The sequence below is a fragment of the Blastomyces gilchristii genome (genome assembly GCF_000003855.2).
Source record: "Blastomyces gilchristii SLH14081 genomic scaffold supercont1.3, whole genome shotgun sequence".
Lineage (NCBI taxonomy): Eukaryota > Fungi > Ascomycota > Eurotiomycetes > Onygenales > Ajellomycetaceae > Blastomyces > Blastomyces gilchristii.
In genome coordinates, this window is record NW_003101680.1 from 4,383,581 (window position 1) to 4,406,584 (window position 23,004).

Consider the following 23,004-nt stretch of genomic DNA (forward strand, 5'->3'; position numbering starts at 1 on the left):
TCAATGATCAGTGAACACTGAAGCTGTATTTATACAGATAAAGAAGATATTCATTAATACTTCTCTGCTGATAATATTCAATTCTGATTATAAGACAGTTATTGGGACTGATTTCTCTGACTATGTGATAGAAGAAGTGATATTATAATATAATAATAAAGATATTCTATAATCATATATCTTCATGTCTAAGAAACTGAGTCTTATTGAATATAATTATGAGATCTATGATAAGAAACTTCTCACAATTATACACTGTTTAAAAGAATGAAACTCTGAACTCTGAAGTATCTTCAAATTTGAGATAATTATAGATTATAAGAGTCTCAAATACTTTATAACTATCTATAAACTTACTGAATAACAGATACAATGATCTGAGTTCTTAAGTCACTTTTATTTTACAATATACTATTATTCTGACAGTCAGAACTTGATAACAAATACTCTCTTATAACAAGAGTAAGATATATTATCTGATGTAACAGATACTCACTGAATGAACTGAGAGTACTAGCTCTTGAATCTGAAGATACTAGTTGATCAAGATAAAACAGCTTATAACACTATACATACTTCTCTGATTAGAACTATACATACTTCTTCAGTTAGAACTGTCACTGATATCTTAACTTCTTCTGAATCTATATTAGATAAGCTATAATATACAGTAGCTTAAATCAATGAACTTCTTTAAACACTTACTAAAGCAGTATGATAAAAAGTATTTCAATTTTTCTCAGAACTATGTATAAGAATTAACATCTCAGAATATTCAATTGATGATAATAACACTTTATAATTCTGTGAATAATACTGAGTCTCTCACTCTGAATTCTTACACACTCAGATAATACAAGAGATACATAATTCATATATAACTGATTATTCAGACTGTGAATAACTGTGTAGAATAATCTTCTGAGAGTTCTATTAATCTGAGATATTAAACAGTATCAGACACTTTATTCAAAACTGTAACTACTATTCTTCTATTATCTTATGAAAGAACTGTAGAAAAGATCTACTGAAATTACTTAATATCTCTAATAGAATCTGATAAGATGTAGTAATTAACTTCACTGTTAATCTATCTGTGAGTAAAGATTGTAGAAATATTCTGATTATCATTGATTAACTAAGTAAAAATATAATATTAAAATCTTGTAATAAGATAAATACTGAATAAGTCATTGAAGTCTTCTTATAAAGTTTATTCTATCAGATATATAAGTTACTGAGATCAATAGTATCAGATTAAAACTGTCAATTTATAAGCATTCTCTGAATAAGAATCTGTCAAGTTCTTAAGATTATATATTATCTATTAACTGTCTATTATCTTGAGACTGATGATGTATCAGAACAGATAATTCAGACTGTAAAGAATTATCTTTATAAATTCTATAATCACTTATAAGATAATTAATATAATCTTCTTCTATATATAGAGATCACTATTAACAGTTGAGATGCTATTTTAATAGATATAAGTCTGTTCTTTCTTACATATGAATATTACATGAAAGTGTTAAATCTTCTAGAGATTATACAGTTCATATTAAATCTCTGCAGTCTGATTCAAATCACTGATAATATAGTAATAAAGCTCTAAGATGTCTATGACTGAGCAGAGGCCTTTATAGCAACTGTAAAACAAGATTAAGAAGATTAAATTAATATCTGATGAGATTCCGCAGAGCAGTATAAGATAGAAGATCTTGTATAATTGAATCTCAAGAATATATAAATCACATGTTCATCTTATATACTAGATTAACATTATATTAGATATAAAGTGATAGAAGTTCTAGATAGTCATAACTACTGTCTTGATATATTATTAGAGATTTATAATATCTTTTATACAAGCTTACTCTGCTGCACTGTCACTGATCTGTTCTCTTCTCAACTGACTTTCAACTGACAGCTGCCAGATATCATAGAAGAAGATAACAAGCTTGAGTGAGAGATTGAGAATATTCTCAATGAGAGACTCTGCAGCTGTAGCTGATAATATTTCATGAAATGAGTTAACTATGATCAACTGATCTGAACTCTGAGTTTCATGTTATCTGAAACAGTGACTCTTGACTGATAAGAACTGCTTCTGAAAGAGAAGGGCTAATGTGACAGACTGTGCCTGATCAATTATATAAACTATTTTATTACACTTTACAGATTTCAATCACTTCATTCTCAAATGTGTACACTCTGATTCTCAGTCATTCTTGATTGCCAATCCTCAGCCGCCATGAACACATACACTCCAATTCTCAGTCATTCTCGATCGCCGATCCTCAGCCACTATATACACATATAAATATCCACTTTGATTGCTGATTCTCACACTTTCTCTTTTCTTTCCTTCTCTAACATTTTTCTCTTTATTATATAAGACCTATATATTATACTGATCTATTCGGCGTAGGCCTCTTACAGAACTCAATATTAAATTATTAATTAAGAACTTGAAGAATGTGATAATGAAGAAATTATTCATATTATATATGACTGAGTCTTCTATATCTCTCTCTACTCTCTCTGTTTCTTTCTCTGCTGCTTGTCTTCAATCTTCTACACTTGTTTCTGTATCTGATTCTCTCTCTTCTGCTACTTTTGTTTCTGTAATTCTCACTTCTGCTACTTCTGCTTCTGCTACTTCTGCTTCTGCTACTTCTACTTCTTCTATCTCTGCTATCTCTGCTTTTGTTATCAGCTCTCTCTGTTTCAAGAAGATATTGTGTAGACTTGATAAATCATATTTCTCAGTATATATACTCTCACTCTTCTTATTAATCTCTAGAACAATTTATTACATGAAGACTGTGTATAACATAACTATTTAAAACTCAGTCACAGACATCAATTATTACATTTATTTTAAATATTTATAATGAGATAATTATTCATTTATATTAGAGAATGATTTCTCTTCTTAACAGTGTCAAGATTATAAGTCTTTTCTTTTTTCATCTTTTCTTTCTAATGCTGATTTTCCTGTTCTTAGAGAAAATTATTATAAGTTTTATTATATATAAAGTTATGATATTCACAGATATTAAGAAACTTTTTATAACTGTTAAATTCAATATTACAGATATATCTGCTCTAATGAATTTCTTTGAAATAATAGATCTATATCAGTCTATTCTCTGATATCTGTCATTCAACTTTATGATACAGACAAAAGATATCTTTGTTTTCAGAAATGAGAATGCGGATATCATACTCTTTCACATCTATAAGTGTGAGACTTATACATCTTATCTGAGATGTTATTGTGAAAATGAGCTATTTATATAATGTATTCTGCTTTCTGCATTTCTCTGTGTCTCTCTCTCTCTTTCTGAGAAGTCTTGTGTGTGTTATAATTACATATATAACTCTAAGATCAGCAGGTGTTTATTCAGTAACTGTTCTCATCTCTGATTTTACAGTTTTATATACTAATAATGATTCTTAGTTGCTTCAGCATTAGAGATTATTTTAATCTTCAAAGATAACAATGCTGCTGAGACTATTCTCTTCTACTCTTAAGCTTCTTCTGTTATTCTCTCTCTCTCTTCTGTAAGAAAGATTGTATATATATCAGATTATAAGTGTTCAGCTCTGAGTGATTCTTACTATTATTTATTCAGTTCTGTATTCTCTCTCTCTTTCATTTCTTTCATCTCTGTCCTCTCTGTTCTGACTTCTAGTTATGTGAATCTCATGCTCTTCTTCAATTTTTCTACATGCATGTATACACATTTCTATATTAACATTTCAGTCAATCTTGTGATCAATAATATTAATGTCATACACAGAGTGATAGAGGAATTGAAGACATGTATAATGTTATTGTAAGAGTAGCTTGCAGTTCTCAAATTTCTTATGAATCTTGAGTTTTGAGATTTCCTTTTTTTTTGACATTTTTCAGATGATGTGATGTTGAAAATAGATTAAATATATAATGTATGAAAATGAATAAAATGTGTATAATAACATTTATCTTTTACAGCTGATTCTTATAGTTGATGATTAATTCATTATTTCTTCTCTTTTCTTATACTTTTTCTTTATTTACTAGTTACTACTCTTACATGATGCCCCGGTGGCTGAATGGTTAATGCGGCCACCCGGTAGTGCCTTGGCGTGGGAAACCAAGGCGCGTGGGTTCGAAACCCGCAGGGGATACATTAAATCTGAAACTCAAGCACCTCAGGTTTCTAATAAATACAGAGATGTACAAATCACTTCAATGAATCACTCTATGTTCCTGGGCTGAGAAGTTATTATCGCATGTATCTAATTGTTACTTCTTTGTATTTTCCTATGTTCTTGTTATCTTGGCGTGGTCTCAACACCTGTATTTCCTCCTGTATAACCAACACTTGACCTGTATTTAACATCACGCAAGGACTCATCATAAGCTCCGCTTGCATATGAGTATAATGAAAGAATAATAATAATAATAATAACTCTTACATAATCTCTATATAATATAGTGTTTAATAGCTAGGTTTGACAGCTTTCATCTTGTGATTCTGTCTTATATATTATACTGTCTCTCTTCATCTGCTTAGATCACTATAGTGAATAACTCATTGAAACTAATCTTATCTGATCTCTGAGCATTCTCAGAGATTGAGATGACTTAGTCTTACATATCTGCAGATGTTTCAGATGCTTTATTCTCTGATATCTCTATAATTAAACTGATGTAAACAGTTGAATTCAACTCTGAATCTCTTTTTCTTCTGTGATCTGACTTATATACAAGTCTGTCACTCTGAGATCACTCTTTACTGTGTTATATCTACTGTCTGTGACATATTATCATACAACTGACTACAGTTTTATCACTTATTAAGATGTGATTCAAAGATTGCTTGAGTCAGTATATAATTACAGATGTACGCCGGCTTCTTATATATGTTATACTAAATTAATTAGTGGTTGCTATGACCTCTTTACATTTGTAAGTATGTTCAGAAGTGGCTGTGTTATTATTCAGCAGTTATACATTCTTTCAAATTACATTCTTCTTCATCAGATTCAGTCACACTCATATAATCATGATATAAGCTCTAGCTTCATACGGATTAGCGTGTCACTAGTATTTGTGATCATACAGTCTATTTCTGATCTGACTAGTATACTTCTTACACTCTTACAAAGAAACTTTCACTATATTACATTATTCATTCACTAACTTTTTTCATTCTTTAATCATCTTCTTCATCATTGTCATTATTAAACATTATTATCTTATTCAGGATTTCTGTCTCTTCTTTTATTTCACATTTTCTATTCATTTATCTATCACATTATATGCATTTCTGATGATAGCCTCTCATTCTTATAATAAGTGTCATTGTAGTGCTCATATCAGGCAGTTTATTAGCAGTAAGTATAACATGTTATGAAATATAATCAGGACTTGTTTTCTTCTAACAATCATCAGAATATATTATTATAAATGATATATCTTCTTCATCTTCTTATACATTCTTAACTGTTTTTCTTCTCAGTGAGCTTCTGATCATGTTTTCTAACACAATTTTACATAGACACAGATGCTGATGTTTGTTTTTATTTACATAGAATCTTCATGTGTTGACAGATTCATATTCACTAATGATAGTGAATATCTTAATATTAAATCATTGATTGAGAACTTGAAGAATGCAATAATGAAGAAATTATCTGTGTCATGTGTAACTGAGTCTCTCACATTTCTCTCTATCTCTTCTGTCACTGTTTCTTTCTCTGCTGCTCTCTTTCAATCTTCTACTCTTATCTCTATTTTCAGTTCTTCTGCTTCTACTATCTCTGTTTCTGTAATTCTCACTTCTGCTACTTCTGCTCTCTTTGTCTCTATTACTGCTTCTGCTTTCATTATCAGCTCTTCTCATTTCAAGAAGATATTATGTAGACTTGATGAATTATATTTCTTAGTATGTATACTTCTGTTCTTCTTATCAATCTCTAAAACAATTTATTGTATGAAGACTGTGTATAACACAACTATCTAAAGCTCAGTTACAGACACTGATTATTATATTCATTTTAAGTATTTATAATAAGATAATTATTCATTTATACTGAAGAATTATCTCTCTTTTTAACAGTGTTAAGATTATAAGTCTTTTCTTTTTTCATCTTTTCTTTCTGACACTGATTTTTCTGTTCTTAGAGAAAATCATTATGAGTTTTATTATATACAAAGTCATGATATTCACAGACACTAAGAAACTTTTTACAATTATCAAATTCAATATTACAGATACATTCACTCTGATAAATATCTTCAGAATGATTAATCTGTATCAGTCTATTCTCTGATATTTATCATTCAACTTCATAATACAGATAAAGAATATCTGTATTTTTAGAAATAGAAACACAGATATTGTACTTTTTTACATCTGCAGATATAAGACTCATACATCTTATCTAAAGTATCATTGTGAGAATGAGTTATTTATGTACTGTGTTCTACTTTCTGTATTTCTCTGCATCTCTCTCTCTCTTTCTGAGAAGCCTTATGCATGTTATAATTATGTATACAATTCTAAGACCAGCAGATGTTCATTTGATAACTGTTCTCATCTCTGATTTTACAGTTTTCATACATTAAAAATGATTCTTAGTTGCTTCAGTATCAGAGATTATTTTAATCAAAGATGATAACATCACTAAGACTACTCTCTCTCACTCTTAAGCTTCTTTCAGTGCTTTCTCTTCCTCTTCTGCAGAGAAGATTCAAGATTGTGTGTATATCAGATTATAAGTGTTCAGTCTCAGATAACTTCTATCATTGTTTATTCAGTTCTACATTCTCTCTCTCTTTTATTTCTTTCATCTCTGTTTCTTCTGCTCTGACTTCTGATTCTGCAGGTCTCACACTCTTCTTCAATTTTTCTACACACATGTGTACACATTTCTATATTGGCATTTCAGTCAATCTTGTGATAAATGATATTAATGTCATACACAGAGTGATAGAGGAATCAGAGACATGCACAGTATTGTTATAAGAGTAGCTTGCAGCTCTTAAATTTCTTACAGATCTCAAGTTTTGAGATTTTCTTTATTTTTGATGTTTTTCAGGTGGTGTGACATTGGAAATAGATTAAACATGTGATGTATGAAAATGAATGAAGTGTGTATAATAACATTTATCTTTTTACAGCTGACTCTTACAGTTGATAATTAATTTATTATCTCTTAAGTTATTCTCTTTTCTTTTCTTACACTTTTTCTTTGTCTGCTAGTCACTACTCTTACACAACCTCTATATAATACAGTGTTCAGTGACTAGATTCAGCAGCTTTCATCTTGTGATTCTGTCTCACACATTATACTGTCTCTCTTCGCCCGCTCAGACCACTACAGTGAACAGCTTATTAAAACTAATCTCACTCAATCTCTGAGCATTCTCAGAGATTGAGATGACTTGATCTCATGTGTCTGCAGATGGTTCAGATGCTTCATTCTCTATTGTCTCTGTGATTAAACTGATGTAAACAGTTAAATTTAACTCTGAATTTCTTTTTCTTCTGCAATCTGACTCACATGCAAGTCTGTCACTCTGAGACTGCTCTTTACTGCATTGCATCTGCTGTCTGCAGCATATTATCATACAATCAGCTACAGTCTTATCACTTATTAAAGTGTGGTTTTTGTCTGATTTCTTCATTTCTTCTCATTCTTTCCTTGTAATCATGAAAAGATTGAAATAAGTGAGATTATCTAATTTATAAGCATCTATGATTTCTCTTACTTTATGAGGCTTTTCAATTATAAGTCTCTTCTTTTTCAATACTGATGATAGTGCTGTAAATAATTATAATTCACTCAGGTCTTGCATCTTCATCTTTATAAGATATGAATTATTTATTAAGTTGTATAAGATTCATCTCTCTGATTCCTTCAATGTATATATTCTCAGAGAATGTGATTTGAGTATTTTATAGAGCTTAAATCATCTAGATTGAAACTTCTCAGAACTCTCATTATATATGAAAACTCATGTTCTTATTTTAAGACTCAATTTCTTAACTAGTGAGTCTTGTATTCTTTTTGATTGAATTACTCAGTTCAGAAGTAACTTATTAACTTTTACACATGCATGACTGATCTCTTTCAATTCTGATTCTATGTTCACAACTGCTGTGTTCACAACTGCTGTTTTCTTTCTCACTTTTTCTGAAGCATTCTCTGAGATGCATAGATGCAACTCATACAATAGATAGAATGATGAATACTTAAAGACTGTATACTGCTGAATTTGCATGGCTAATAGCATCTGACTGAGATATTCATCTCATAATCTTGTAGACTTGCTCACTAGATATTTTATCAGCATATTACTCAAGATTTCATTCAAGTGTTTTATCTTCTCATTCATTCATGAGTGATATAATGTTGTTTCACAATGTCTTGTCTGTAACTGGCTCATGAAATGCCTTATCACTTCTTCTATGAGATTTACATCATTATCAGTTAGAATCTCGCACGGCATTTCATAGTTGACATAGATTTCATTATATAGAAACTTCATCATCATCTTCTCTATTATCTCTGAAACTGCTTTCACAACTGGCCAGTTAGTAGTGTAGTCAATAGCAGTGATTATTCAATGATTTTCATTTGATATTCATGATAATATATCTATGAGATTCATTCTTCATTATTTGAACAGTTGTATCATACATTTCATCTGATATTGCACTTTCTTGCATTCTAATCCTTTCTTAGATTCTTTTATAATCTGATAATTCAGACACTCATGAGTGTATATCTGAATATTCTCAGTCATGCTTAGTCAGTACACTCTTGATTTGAGTATACTCATGAATTCAGAGCTTTCTAAGTAACTGAATTCTTTATGCATTTAAGTTACTAAGTTATGTCTAAATGAATGTTCTAGATAGAGAGCTTTCATATATTCTAGATTACAGTAAAGCATAATATCATTTTTCAATTTTCTTGATTTGAAGTTCAGAAGTATCTCTTCTACTACTTTTATAAGACACTTAATATCTGATATCTTGCTGTTCTTCAAGTAAGAGATTATTATATTCACTTATTCTGATTTCTTGCATTTTCTCAGTGTATTTAACATGAACTTCTCTTATATCTGATTCACAGAATTCTCACTCATGAAATCAGGTCTGTGACTGATTGCATCAGATATTACTGCATTCAATTTCTTTTAGTGTTTGATATAAGGATTATATACTTGAAACTTCAAGATTCAACATGCTAAGCATTTAAAAGATTTTATCATTGATTATAGATAGATGAGACTTTTGTGATCTATGATTATTATTATTGTATAACTATTATTAATATATCTATTCTACAATATCAGCATGTGCTTAATCACTGATAATTTCTTTTCATGCACTGAGTAATTGAGTTCAGTGTCTAATAGTTTTCTATTATTATATATCATCAGATATAGCTTGTTATTCTTACTCATCTGTAGAAGAGTGTCTCTGATAGCTCATTCAGATGCATCTATCTCAATGTAGAAAGATTTATCACAATCTGATTGAATAAGTACTGAGAATGTTATTATACATTCTCTCAGTGTGAGAAAAGTCTCTTCATATACAGTATTTTAGATAATTGACTGAAACTTCTTCTTCTGCAGATTAGCATCTGTTTCTCTTAAGAGATCTGAGAGTGATGCAGCTATTCATGTGAAATCTTTGATGAATCTGTGATAATATGAGATCAACTTAAGAAACTGTTATATATAATGTATATTTCTTAGCTGTGATTAATTCACTATAACATTCAATTTCTCTGAGATGAGATATATACAGTCATCACTTACTATATATTTCATAAACTTCAACTCTTCTATTTCAAACACACACTTTGTTAATTTAATGTAGAGCTTATACTCTGTCAGAGTTATAAGCACTTTATCAAGATACTTCAGATATTCATTGTATGAGTTTGAGAAGACTAGAATATTATTCAGATATATGAGATATGAGATTTCATTCTGTTTATAAAGAATTGTATTCATCATTATTTAAAAGATAATAGACATATTTATCAGACTGAATGATATTATCAGAAATTTAAACTTCTTTCATTGTGTATTAAATGCAGTTTGCAGTACTAACAGTTTGTCTACACAGATCTATCAGTATTCTGAGAGAAGATTAATCTTTGATAGATATCAGGCATTTTTAACTGTATTTAACTGTTATTGAATCTGTGACAGTGAATATTCATTCTTGATTGTAAGCTTGTTAATTGTTTAATAATTGATACATATTTATCACTCTTCATTCATCTTTTTCATGAATAGAACTGAAAAGTCTCATGTGCTTGATGAGAATTATATAAGATTATGTTCTAGAAGATCTGTGATCTGACACTTCTATTCTTCAAGATATGTTTGCAACAGAGAATATACATTTTGATTGACTAGTTTCACATTTCTCATGTCAATCTCATGTATAAATCCTCATTTCAGCAGCAATTCTGATGAAAGATCTGTTCAGAAGATCTTCTCATACTTCTTCAGAAGTTTCTTCATACACTTATTCTTTCATATATCTTTTATCTTGATTTCCTTCACTTTCAGATTCTGTATGATATACAGAATGCTTTTGAATGAGGTCTTGCAAATCATTCTCTTTGCTTATTAATGTATAAGCAGATTTAACTCTTCTATATCAGAGATATGAAATGTTCTTCTTATATTAGTTGATAGAATTATATAAATCATTTTCTTTCTATCAGTTAACTGCATATGACACATACATCATTGAATCTGTGAATTGAATCTTTGAAATCAATTAAGTTCAAGAATAAGATCATATTTCACATTCTGCAGCTCTCACACTCAAATATAGCAAGATTATTCTTCAAAGTACAAGAAAACTCTTACTCTTATGAATAATATTAAATATCACTTATCAGATAATCTTATACATTGAGAATTCTTCACTCAGCAGACTTCTTTCAGTCTTCAAATCATATAATTATTAATATATTATGTAGAAGCTTCTGTGTTCACTAACACTTTTACAGCTATCTCTCAATTCTCATTCAAGTGCTCTCTATATATTAACATTTCAGGTCTCAAGGCATTGAGATGAACATTTACTTCATTCTCACTCATATCTCAGTCAGAAGCCTGCTTTCTCTTAATATTTACAGAATTCAGAGAATCATTTAACACAGACATCTTTTTCACTTTGAAGACTTTTCATAGAATATCAGTAAGTGTCTCTGAGCTCACTGATTCTGCTAGTTTTTTGACTCTCTTGCTTCTCTTAACTGTATATGCTGTGTGCAATTCTTTGCATCATGATTTTAACATTTACAGTTGAAGCATGCTTGATACTTGTAATATCAAGATTTTCACTCAGAGAATTTCTTTCTCAGAGGATTCAGTGCTTTAGCAATACTATTCAGATCTAGATTCATTATATTCAGATATATAGCCTGTATTATAGAAGTCTGATTATCTGTTCTTTATTAAGATATACTCAATTGCAGTATTTTCTGTTATAATTGACTCACTTGTTTCTGTATAATGAGAATATTATATGCTTCTTTCATCATATCTGATTGTAAGATTAAGCATTTTCATTCTACTCTTAACTCAGGTGTAAGATCATGAATGAAGATCTGTAAACAGAAGAGTATTAAAAGCTCTTCATTCAACATAAGATAGTATAAGCTGAAGTGTATAAAGTATAATATAAGATCACTCACTTGTCTATACTCAGTGAAGCATTTATAACACTTATCTTATATATTCACTTTTTCAAAGTTGTGTAAGATTCATTTAAAAAACTTATTTCATATTTATGAGAATGAATATCACTCTGAGTCTGTTAGATTCATCTTTTCATTAGTTATTTATAATGACTTTGCTTTTTCATATAGAAATATAACAGATCTTAAGACTTGTTGAAATTTCATTGACTATCTGTCTGTGAGTTCATGTTCAATTTAATAATATAATTGTATCTGACTTAGTCAGCTGATTATAGCATTATTTTTTCAGTTGTTATTGAAGCTTAGTAGCTCTGACAGATCTTCTGACTTGATATATTCTCTGCTTGAATTCTCATCATATACAGCAGTCTCAGATGATGTGTACACTTCTGAGAAAGTTGTGAATAATCATGATAAGATCTTCAGATTCAGTGTGATTATCTGTCTGTGTAAATATTTGATCTTCTGTTGCAGGTCTATGATCTGGTTTTCTCTATTCTTATTAATGATGATGATTGTGTCAGTGAAGCTCTTCATAGTGAATACTTGATTTACAGTGAATATCAATTGTTACTTAGCTTTCATCTCAGCCTGTCACTGCATATACAAGGTCTCAATCTCATTTAGAATTCTCATACATATACAGAGTTTCATTTCTGATTCAGTAATCTCAGCTGCTTTTCTTACTGCTTTGAGTAAACTCTTCAGAAGGTTCTGCATATCTTCTAGTTCAGATAGCAGAGAAGAATGTTGTTCATATTGACTAGAAAAGATGTTCATTTCAGTTGTTTCTCATTGATTGTACAATGTCTATTGTTATATTATTATATAATTATATTATGATATGATTTCTGTTATTATTATACAACTTCAGTAATAATCATCTCTCTTTTTATTCTTCTGAGTAGAAAGTGATCTTCTTTGAATCTGATTCACTGCTCTCATTTCTTTTCTCACATCTTATTCATTTATATATATAACATTTGTCTGAGCATGAAGTTTTTCTTCAATAAGTAGAGTAGTATCAATCAGATGCTCTTTCACTCATCACTTCTTCATACACTATCTTTTGAGATGTTTTAGAATCACACTGATATGATAACTATGAATTGCTTTGTAGATGAAATTACCACACTCTGAAGAAGCCTGCACTTCTCACTGATTTTTAGACATGCTATCAGATATGATTCAAAGGTTGCTTGAGTTAGTGTACAATTACAGACGTATACTGGCTTCTTATATATGTTATACTAAATTAATTAGTGGCTGCTATGGCCTCTTGACATTCGTAAGCATATTCGGAAGCGGCCGCGTTATTATCCGGCGGTCGTACATTCTTCTGAATCACAAAGATGTGATGTTTATCTAATTTCTTCATTAATTTTCATTCTTTTCTTATAATTATGAAAAGATTGAAATAAGTGAGATTATCTGATTTGTAAGCATCTATGATTTCTCTTACTTTGTGAGACTTTTTAATTATAAGTCTCTTCTTTTTCAATACTAATGATAGTGCTGTGAATAATTATAATCTGCTCAGGTCTTGCATCTTTGTCTTTATAAAATGTGAATCATTTATTAAGTTGTATAAGACTCATCTCTCTAGTTCTTTCAATGCATATATTCTCAGAGAATGTGATTTGAGTATTTTATATGACTTAAATCACCTAGATTGAAACTTCTCAGACCTCTTATTATGTATAAGAACTCATGTTCCTATCTTGAGACTCAATTTCTTAACTAGTGAGTCTCATATTCTTTTCAATTGACTTGCTCAGTTTAGAAGTAACTTATTAGCTTTTATACATGCATGGCTGATCTCTTGCAATCTTGATTTCACATTCACAACTGCTGTGTCTGTGACTATTGTATTTGCAACTATTGTTTCTGCTGTGTCTGTAACTGCTGTGTTCACAATCACTGTTCTCTCTCTCATCTTTTTCAAAGCATTCTCTGAGATGCGCGGATGCAATTCATACAACAGATAGAATGATGAATACTTGAAGACTGCATACTGTTGAATCTGTGTGACTAATAGCATCTCTTTAAGATATTCATTTCATAGTCTTGTAGACTTGCTCACTAGATATTGTATTAGCATGTTGCTCAAGATTTCATTCAAGTATTTCATCTTTCTATTTATTAGCAGGTGATATAATACTATTCTATAATATCTTATCTATAACTGATTCATGAAATGCCTTATTACTTCTTCTATGAGATTTATATGATTATCAGTTAGAATCTCATGTAATATTTCATAGTTGATATAGATCTCATTATGTAGAAACTTTGTCATTATCTTCTCTATTATCTCTGAAACTGCTTTTGTGACTGGCCAGTCAGTAGTGTAGTCAATAGCAGTGATTATTCAATGATTTTCATTTGATGTTTATAATAATATGTCTATGAGATTCATTATTATTATTATTATTATTATTCTTCAATTATAGATGTATGCAGTCAGAGACTATGCCATCTACCTGAGAACCTTTAGATCTCAGGGTTTTTCCTATATCTATAGAGTCAACTATTATACATTTATCAATTTCAGATATGCAAAATCAGAAAATTCCAGCTCAGAATACAAAAACTGTTTACAAATTGCAGTATTTCAACACCTTCTGATACTTTGAAACCATTTGAAAATATTGTGACAAAGGAAAAGAGAACATAGTCTTAAAGATAGACATATTAAGTAGATAGATAGAAAAGAACAGAAAGAAACAAGTACAGTAAAGAGAGACTATAACAAAACAAAATTATTAAAAGATAGTGTATAGCTGTTTTAACAGACTATATTTAATCAATTTCCACCTCTTCATATTCAGATACTTCTGAATGCAGCCATTTTCTTATAGCTACTTGAGTTTCTGAAAGAAAGTCTATTAAGTATTTAATTCCTGTCTCAGTTGAGAATAAGAACCTCATATTTAATTGATTTAAATCATACTTCTTCTTTAATCTGACTCTGAGACTATTGTATAATGCACAATGCATTACAATATGCTCAGGATTTTTATTCACATTGCAGAATGAGCACTCTGTTGAATCAAATCTATCATCAAATCTTTGTATATAGGATTTGAAATAACTATGTCCTAGTTTCAGCTGAATTATAGATGAGAATATTTTCTTTTTACATTTAATTGAACAAGATTTCCACTTTGGTTTTGTCTCAAATCTTGAATAATGTATGCTCTTCTTTTGTTTCTGCCAGCTTTCATTTCACTTGTTTAAACAAGATTCTTTTATCTTTCTCTTTATGAAAGATCAGAATACTGTTTTTTGAATAGATCTGCTTAATTCTGCACCCTTTTTTGCAGCTGAATCAGCCAATTCATTGCCATGAATATTCATATGAGCAGGAACTCAATGCAGATTAATTATCAGTTTTGATATTCTTCTCTCTTGAATTTTCAAAACAGAGTTTAAAATCAGTTCAAGATTCATTTGATCATTATGACTATGAGATTCATCTCTCATTATTTAAATAATTGTATTGTACATTTTATCTGATATTATACTTTCGTACATTCTAATCCTTTCTTAGATTCTTTTACAACCTGATAATTCAGACACTTGTAAGTATACATCTGAATGTCCTCAGTTATGCTTGATTAGTATACTCTTAATTCAAGTACACTGATGAGTTCAGAGCTTTCTAAGTGACTGAATTTCTTATATATATGAGTTATCAAGTCATGTCTAAATAAATATTTCAGATAGAAAGCTTCTACATATTCTAGATTATAATAAAGTATAACATTATTTTTTAATTTTCTTAGCTTGAAGTTCAGAAGCATTTCTTGTATCACTTTTATAAGATGCTTATTATCTGACACTTTACTATTCTTTAAGTAAGAGATTATTGTATTCACTTATTCTGATTTCTTATATTCTCTCAGTGTGTTTAATACAAACTTCTCTTATATTTGATTCATAGAACTCTCACTCATGAAATCAAGTCTGTGACTGATTGTATCAGATATCACAGTATTCAATCTCTTTCAGTATTTAATATAAATATTGTACACTTGAAACTCTGAGATTTAATATACTAAATATTTGAAAGATTTTATTGTTAATTATAGATAGATAAGGCTTTCATAATCTGTGATCACTGTTGTTATATATCTGTTGTTAATATATCTATCTCACAATACTAGTGCAGCATACATCATCTGTAGTGTATGCCGATCACGTATCATACATGTAAAAAGGTAAATCTTGTCTTATTCTTCAAGATGGAGATGGGCGGACGCCCCTATATATATATATATACATGCTTGTTTGTTTATTGTGATTGACTTTTATAGAAGGAAGAAGCAGAAGCCTCAGAAAGAAAGAGGTGAAAGTCTCAGAAAGAAAGAGACAGAAGTCTCAGAAAGAGATGAAAGCCTCAGAAAGAAAGAGACAGAAGTCTCAGAAAGAAGTGAAAGCTCTGAGAAGTAGTAAGAGTGAATGTCACAGTTTCTCTGTCTGAAAAGAAGCGGACATCTGAAAATAAGGTGACAGAAAAAAAAGCTAAACCTAATAAGAAATGAGTTAGGCATTTTTCAGATGCGGGTTAATATCCTCCTTGTGTGAAGAGCAGGTAAAGAAAGGAGTTGAAACAATGAGATAATAATAACACAATGATAAAGAATCTGAGACAACAAGATGATAGATATCATAGAGAATCTTTGTCTTTTACAGATATCATATGAATATAATGAGGTGATAATGAAACAATGACTATGAATGAGATAAAGAATCTGAGACAACAAGACAATAGAAGTCATAAGAATGAATAAGTAGATAAAAGATGAAGAACTGTAAAATTCAGAGTGAACACAGATGAAAGAGAACAAGAGAATTGAGAATGATAAAGAGACAGATCTTCTGTCAGAAGACTGAGAGTAATGTGAATGAATGATTTGTAAGTATATAATGTGATCAGTCATTCTCTTCTTCTTATTTTTCTTTTCTCTTTCTTATTATCTTTTCATCATCATTTTCATTATCATAAAAAATTTTCATTGAAATCTAGAGAACTTGCAGCAATGAGTTTAAGAAAGATATTCAGAATATCAGATGTGAAAGAAGTGATTGATCAGATCAATTACCTTGACAGAAATAGCATAAGAAGAGTATTGAAAAGGTTATTTCAGTCATTGAGTCAGAAAGAGTGTAATACTCTTCTTGAGACTGCAGAGAAGATAAATAAAATTGAAGAGTCAGAATCTCATTCTTTGATATCTAAGATAGTTTCAAGAAGTGATGAGGAAAAGACAGTTACACCTCATTATCAGTCAGCTAGGTTACATGATCAGAAAGCTGCAGATGAATCAGTGAAGAAATCTGAGAGTGAAAGCTCAAAAGATTCAGATGTGACTGTAGAGAGATTTAAACAGAAGTTTATTACATCATTCATTGAGCTAAAGAAGTCATGGTCTTCAAATACACATGAATTCTCTGACAGAGATACAGATGCAGAGGCAGTGACTGAAGATGAGATGAAGTCAGTAGCTCAGATAGAAGTGAAAGTGAAGTCAGCAGCAGAAGACATTTATGAGAAGAAAGATGAAGAGAAATCAGAGCTGACTGAAGCAGATAAACAGTGATGAAGGAATAGTTAAAAGTAATATAGTATATTAGAGAATAATGTGCTGAAGAGAATGAGATGAAAGAGAGTTATTGAAGATGATCAGATGCCTTGACTGTGAGACATGACTCATATGTACTGTCTGTATCATGATGACAAAATCAATCTATGCTTTCAGAAGAATGGGAAGCCAGCCCAGCTGAGTGTATCAATAATGCAGGATCCGACTGTAGAAGAACTTGTGAATGCCATATCAATTATTGAAAGACTTGCAGAATGCAGTGAGAAAATGCTATTTATAAACTGTGAATTTTTTGTCCTGCTCAGTCAGCAGTTGATCAAGCAGCTGAAATGAATACTCATGTAATGAAAGTTGCAGTAACAGATGACAAATGATGACTTGATTATTCTGAGAACAGTTGATTTCAAAGGTTCAGCTAATTGAAATGTCATTATTCTTCAAACTCGCAGAGAAGTAGCTCTCACATCTTGTCAGTCTTATACAGTGAGTCATAGATGATTTGAAGAGTGTGTGATTGCTTCTTCAGATGATAACTGAACTCAGCAGGGATATGATGCTTATATCAACTGTCAGTGAGATAACAAGAATGCCTGCTGTTCTTTAAATTATCATAGCTGATACAGATTTGAAAAAAACACTGACAATCTGCTGTTTAGAGAAAGTGTGCTGAGATTTGAGAAGACTGTGAGTACAGACAGAGATGACACTATTGAAGATAGTGATGTGAATGAAAACAATTTGACCTTTGTCTCTGCTGAGAAGATACTCACTTTCTTGAAATAAAAGATCTTGGATCTGGTCACTCTGAAACCTATTAAGCATATTCAAATTAGTGAGAAGAATATCAGTTCAACTCCTGTCAGAGTGATTGAGGACATCAAGATAAGCAGTGAGCAGCAGTCATTAATTTTATCTTTCAGAGATTAGACTATCAACTGTATGACACAGAATCTGAAGATGTTAAGACAGTCATCTAATCTTGATAAATATAATCTGAACACTGTGCAGGCTGCTCAGAAGAAGTTAGACAAGATCAGAGAATTTACTAATATAATCTCAGCTGTGAATGACATCATCAATAACAATCATTTCTTCAAGCTGTCTAGTAAGGCACACTTCAGTGATCTCATGAATGATGACCTGTTAGCAGACATTGCATTCTGAGATGCATGTCTCACTAAACAGAAGATGAAGCTGCAACATGAGCTTGAGAATGATTGATAAGAGACTTAAAGTAAATGTGATGAGTGAAAGATCTCTGATTTTACTTTTCTTTATTCTGTTTTCTTCTTTTTTCTTTTCCTTCTGCAGTCAGTAGTTAAAAATAGTGATAATGAATTTTCTTTTCTTTTCTTCTTTTCCTCTTTTTTCTTGTTATTTTTACTCATGATATTCTCTTTCTTGTCTGTCTCTCTTAGACTTGATATGATCACCCGCGAGGTCTCTTGATCATGAAGACTTTGACAAGATCTGAAGTATTCTCTGTGATCATGTCAAGAGGTTTCCAGGTCAGATCTTCATATTCTCTTCACTTGATCTGAAGATATGTTTTTCTCCTCTCTGTGCATTTGCTGATGATCTTTTCAATTTCAAATTGAGGCTGATTAGTCACAATGACTGACTCTGAGAATGGATATTCAAGGTCTGCAGGACGTAGAAGTGTTTTTTTCAAATGAATGACAGAAATGACAGAGTGCATGCATCACTTGAGAGAAAGTAGTAGATGAAAGACAACATCAGAGACTTTCACAACAACCTTAAACAGGCCAGTCTGCAGGGATGAGATCTTTGAAGATTCTTGAATAGTATATTCTTTTTCATTCTTGCAGGCCAGGTTAAGGAAGACAAAGTCACTCATCTTGATAACTGATTGAGTGTGAGAGTGGTTGAAAGATTCTGTCATTTTGATCTTTACAAGGGTATATAAATCTAGAATGTTCTGCTGTACAGCATCACAGACTGTAATGAATTCAGTCATATCTGTCAGAGCTTCTTTATCCCTCAGCAGCAGTCATCTTGGCTTGACTTCTGTGAGTAATTCAAATGAGGAGACTACTGCTGAATGAGCGGCTACTGAGTTCAGAGCTCTTTTCACCTGATTGAGTAGAATTCTCTAAGATGATTCATACTTATCTATGAGAAGTGCTTGTAAGATGATTTCAATAGTAAGATTGATTCACTCACTCTGACCATTTGAATAAGAATTATAGACAGTCATCATCCAGCTCTTGATTTCTATCTGTTGAAGAATGCTCTTTCAAAATTGCAATATGAATTTGAGATTTCTATCTGAGATAATGATCAGTGAGAGCTGCTAGCAGCAGACTACTTCTCTGTAGAACTCTTTCACTCATCACAGAGCATTTCATTTCTCTTACTCAGTGATTAGAATGATGACTTTCAAGAATTTGTCTGTGACTGTCAGTATTGTGTCACAGCTGTTGCTTATCAGCAATTCTGTAATGAAATTGATTGATAGAATCTCAAATAATTCTTTCAGAGATGAGATGAGATGTGATTTCCCTCACTGAAAGTGATTTAACAGCTTAGACAGTTGATAATTGAGACAATGTGAGATGCAATCAAGAATCCATTTATAAGTGTGAGATAAGAAGAAGAATCAGTGCATAATGTCTTCTGTTCAATGAAGATCTGAGTGTCTGACAGCATTATAACACATGCAGATGAGATCTTCTGCTAAGATCTGTATAATACAGAGACAGTTGTTGACAAAGAATAGAAGACTATCTTGAAGTGTGAATGAATGATATTTTCTCTCTTACATCACTTTACAATAGATCTTTCTCAAGGCTGAATTAGCTGATAGATTCTTACACAATTGATCTTTGATATCATTTGAGAGAGTGATGCCTATGTTGAATACAGCAGTAATGAACTCATTCTTGATTTTATTAACTTGCTGAGTGAGTGCTTAGTGTATCTTTTCTTAATCATCTTGAGAAATCTCTTCAGAATTGTCTGTGAGAGTGTGTAATTAAAAGAGAGTATCAACATTGTGATGTAAAGTGTCTTTACAATAGTGGATTTTCATGCATGAAATATACATGCTAAGAATCAGGGCTCAATTCATCAATTAATAGCTCTGATGATCTGTGACAGATGACTGAAGAGTGAATATGAGTGTAATGTGATCAGTCGTAATAATGAATTTACTGTTAAGATATTGAGAAAGCTTTTTCAGAGTCTATATCAATCTCAAGCGCTCTAATTCAGTCACTTAATATCATCTCTCTGTCAGGTTCAATTGTTGTGATAGAAATAGAATGAGTCTCTCAATCTCATCAGTGCTCATCTGATGCAGTGTGATCTCTATTCTGCACTGTTTACTAGAATTCATGTACATGATGAACAGTCACTTGAAGTCAGGGTATACTCTCATGAGAGCATCCATTAAGGCCTGTTTAACAGTATTGAAGAAAAGTTAAGCCTCTGTGAGTAGGGCTTGAAATTGCAGGAATACTTCAAACTCAATCAATTTAGTTCTTACTGTATACAATACTCTTTTCTGACCTGTTCAGGGGCTGTTATGCAGCATTCTGATTTTAAGTGTTTTCAGTGCTTCTATCTTATCTGTGTAGAAGTCTATGAAGTTGTGATAGTAGTTGAAGAGGTTAATAACTCTCTTCAGCTCTCTGAGAGTTATAGAGAAGGCCAGGTTTATAATAGTAGCTATCTTCTCCTTCTGAGTGAATATTCTCAGTCAGTTAATATAATGGCCCAGTAAACACACAGAGAGATAGATGAAATGATATTTAAATAAGAATATCATCACTTCAGATGCCTTGAGAGCAGTGAATACTACCTGCATGTGATGAAGATGATCATTTAGCAAACATGAGAAGATGATGATGTTATCAATATAGATTAAGATGAATCACTACAAGAATTGTGCCAGTATCTCTTTCATATGTTGCTGAAAGAATTTAGGTGAGATTGTCAATTTCATTATAGTAACTGTAAAGTGTTTGAGCCCTCAGTGTGATGTGATAAAGATGGTTTTAAAGTGATTGAAATCTTCTATAAGCTGTTGAAAGAAGCCTTGACAGATATTCATTGATGAGAACACTATGAAAGTGCTCAATGACTGCAGAATATTCTGCTGTGTCAGTAAAGAATATACATTTGAAAGTAATTGTAGATTGATCTTTCACAAGTTCACAATCACACACAGTTTCTCTTTATGTCAGATCATGAATGTGAGAAAAGTGATAGAGTTCTTGATCTCAAGAGAAACTCTCTCAATTCTCTCATTTTGAATAAGTGAGTTCAAGATTTGATCAGCTGCTTTTCAATCCCTCTGTAAGAGAGAGTATGATCACTGCTTCAGTCTGAAAAAATTATTTTCATTAATAAACTGTAGTGACATCTTCACATTATCTGAAAATAATCCCAGATTGAGATCAAAAAGTTTGTGATGTCAGTCAATGATCTTCTAAATTACTTTATAATCATCTGCTACTCAGTGATCTGATATCTGTACTTCAACTCACTCAGTGAGAGCATTCACTGTGAGAATCTGAATAGAATTGTCATGATCTTCTGTGTCTGTCAATAGAAATAATTTCACATGTGAGGTAGAAAACAGGGATAACTTCTCAATTGAATTATTATTGACAACATTGATGTCTGCAGAGCAGATGATGATTCTTTTTTACTTTTGTAACAGAGGAGAATTTCTACCTGCATGAATAGTGTCTCTGATGATCTTGATATTTATAGCATATTTCTTATGAAATACAATACACTTGTTATAAACATCAATGATGACTCTCACTAGTGATAATATATTATTTACTATAATCATATTGCATCTGAGATATCACATCAGATGGAATTCACTCTTCAGATGAAAAAGAGCCTCATCATTCATCTTTAGAGTGAGAGCTGTTGATATGAATAGATTCAATTTATTTATATTCAAATTAACTTCTTGAATATGCATACATCAGTCATGTGACAGAGCAGCTGACTGATATTGAAGAAAGAATAAGCTTACTATCACTGCATTAATAAGTAATATATCTGCATCTATATCAATGCAAACTGAGAGATTGTCTCAGAGAGTATCAATGAGAATGATAAGGAAGATGTAGAGTAAGTACTGCAGTCTGCTAACATGTTCTCAATCACTTGTGAGAACATCATACACTGTGATAGCATATATATCAGTGTTAAACATACTCAGATAATTATCTGAGAGAGTATTCATGAATAAGACAGGCCTCTCAGTGTCTGACTTATTATCTATTTTTTCAACTCATTATCAGAATCTAGACTGAGATCTAGTTATAATAGATCATTATTCTCTTCTCTATCACTCTCTTATTTAACTTGATTTACTAGATTCTCTTTTCTGAGACAGCAGTTGATGTAATGAGAGCCTCTGCATACATAGCACTCTATCACAGACACTGATGATTTGCTCTCTGCACGCCTAATCAGCAGTCTGCTCAGTTCAGAGATGCTTGTGAGAAGAGTCATTTCTACAGCAGGCACAGATGACTTAATAGTTTTCATATATAATCTGGTCAAGAGAGTCTGATAAGAGTGACAGTTATTATTTTGATCAAATCATCTGAAGTCTTATATATATTCAGTGAATTAAGTTCTTCAATCAGTTCAAGTGTAT

At 31.1% G+C, this 23,004-nt stretch overlaps 1 protein-coding gene and 1 pseudogene across 2 annotated transcripts; both read left to right on the forward strand.

Moving 5' to 3' along the window:
• The first annotated feature begins 4,090 nt into the window (after positions 1–4,090).
• Positions 4,091–4,179, forward strand: BDBG_16574 (annotated as a pseudogene). Its single transcript has one exon. The product of its transcript is annotated as a tRNA-OTHER (tRNA).
• Positions 4,180–16,790: 12,611 nt separating this feature from the next.
• On the forward strand, positions 16,791–17,351 carry BDBG_16575 (uncharacterized protein; the record flags this gene model as incomplete). Its single annotated transcript, XM_031724502.1, has 1 exon — positions 16,791–17,351. The coding sequence occupies one exon, from the start codon at positions 16,791–16,793 to the stop codon at positions 17,349–17,351; it is 561 nt and encodes a 186-aa protein (XP_031577089.1).
• Between the last annotated feature and the right edge of the window lie 5,653 nt (positions 17,352–23,004).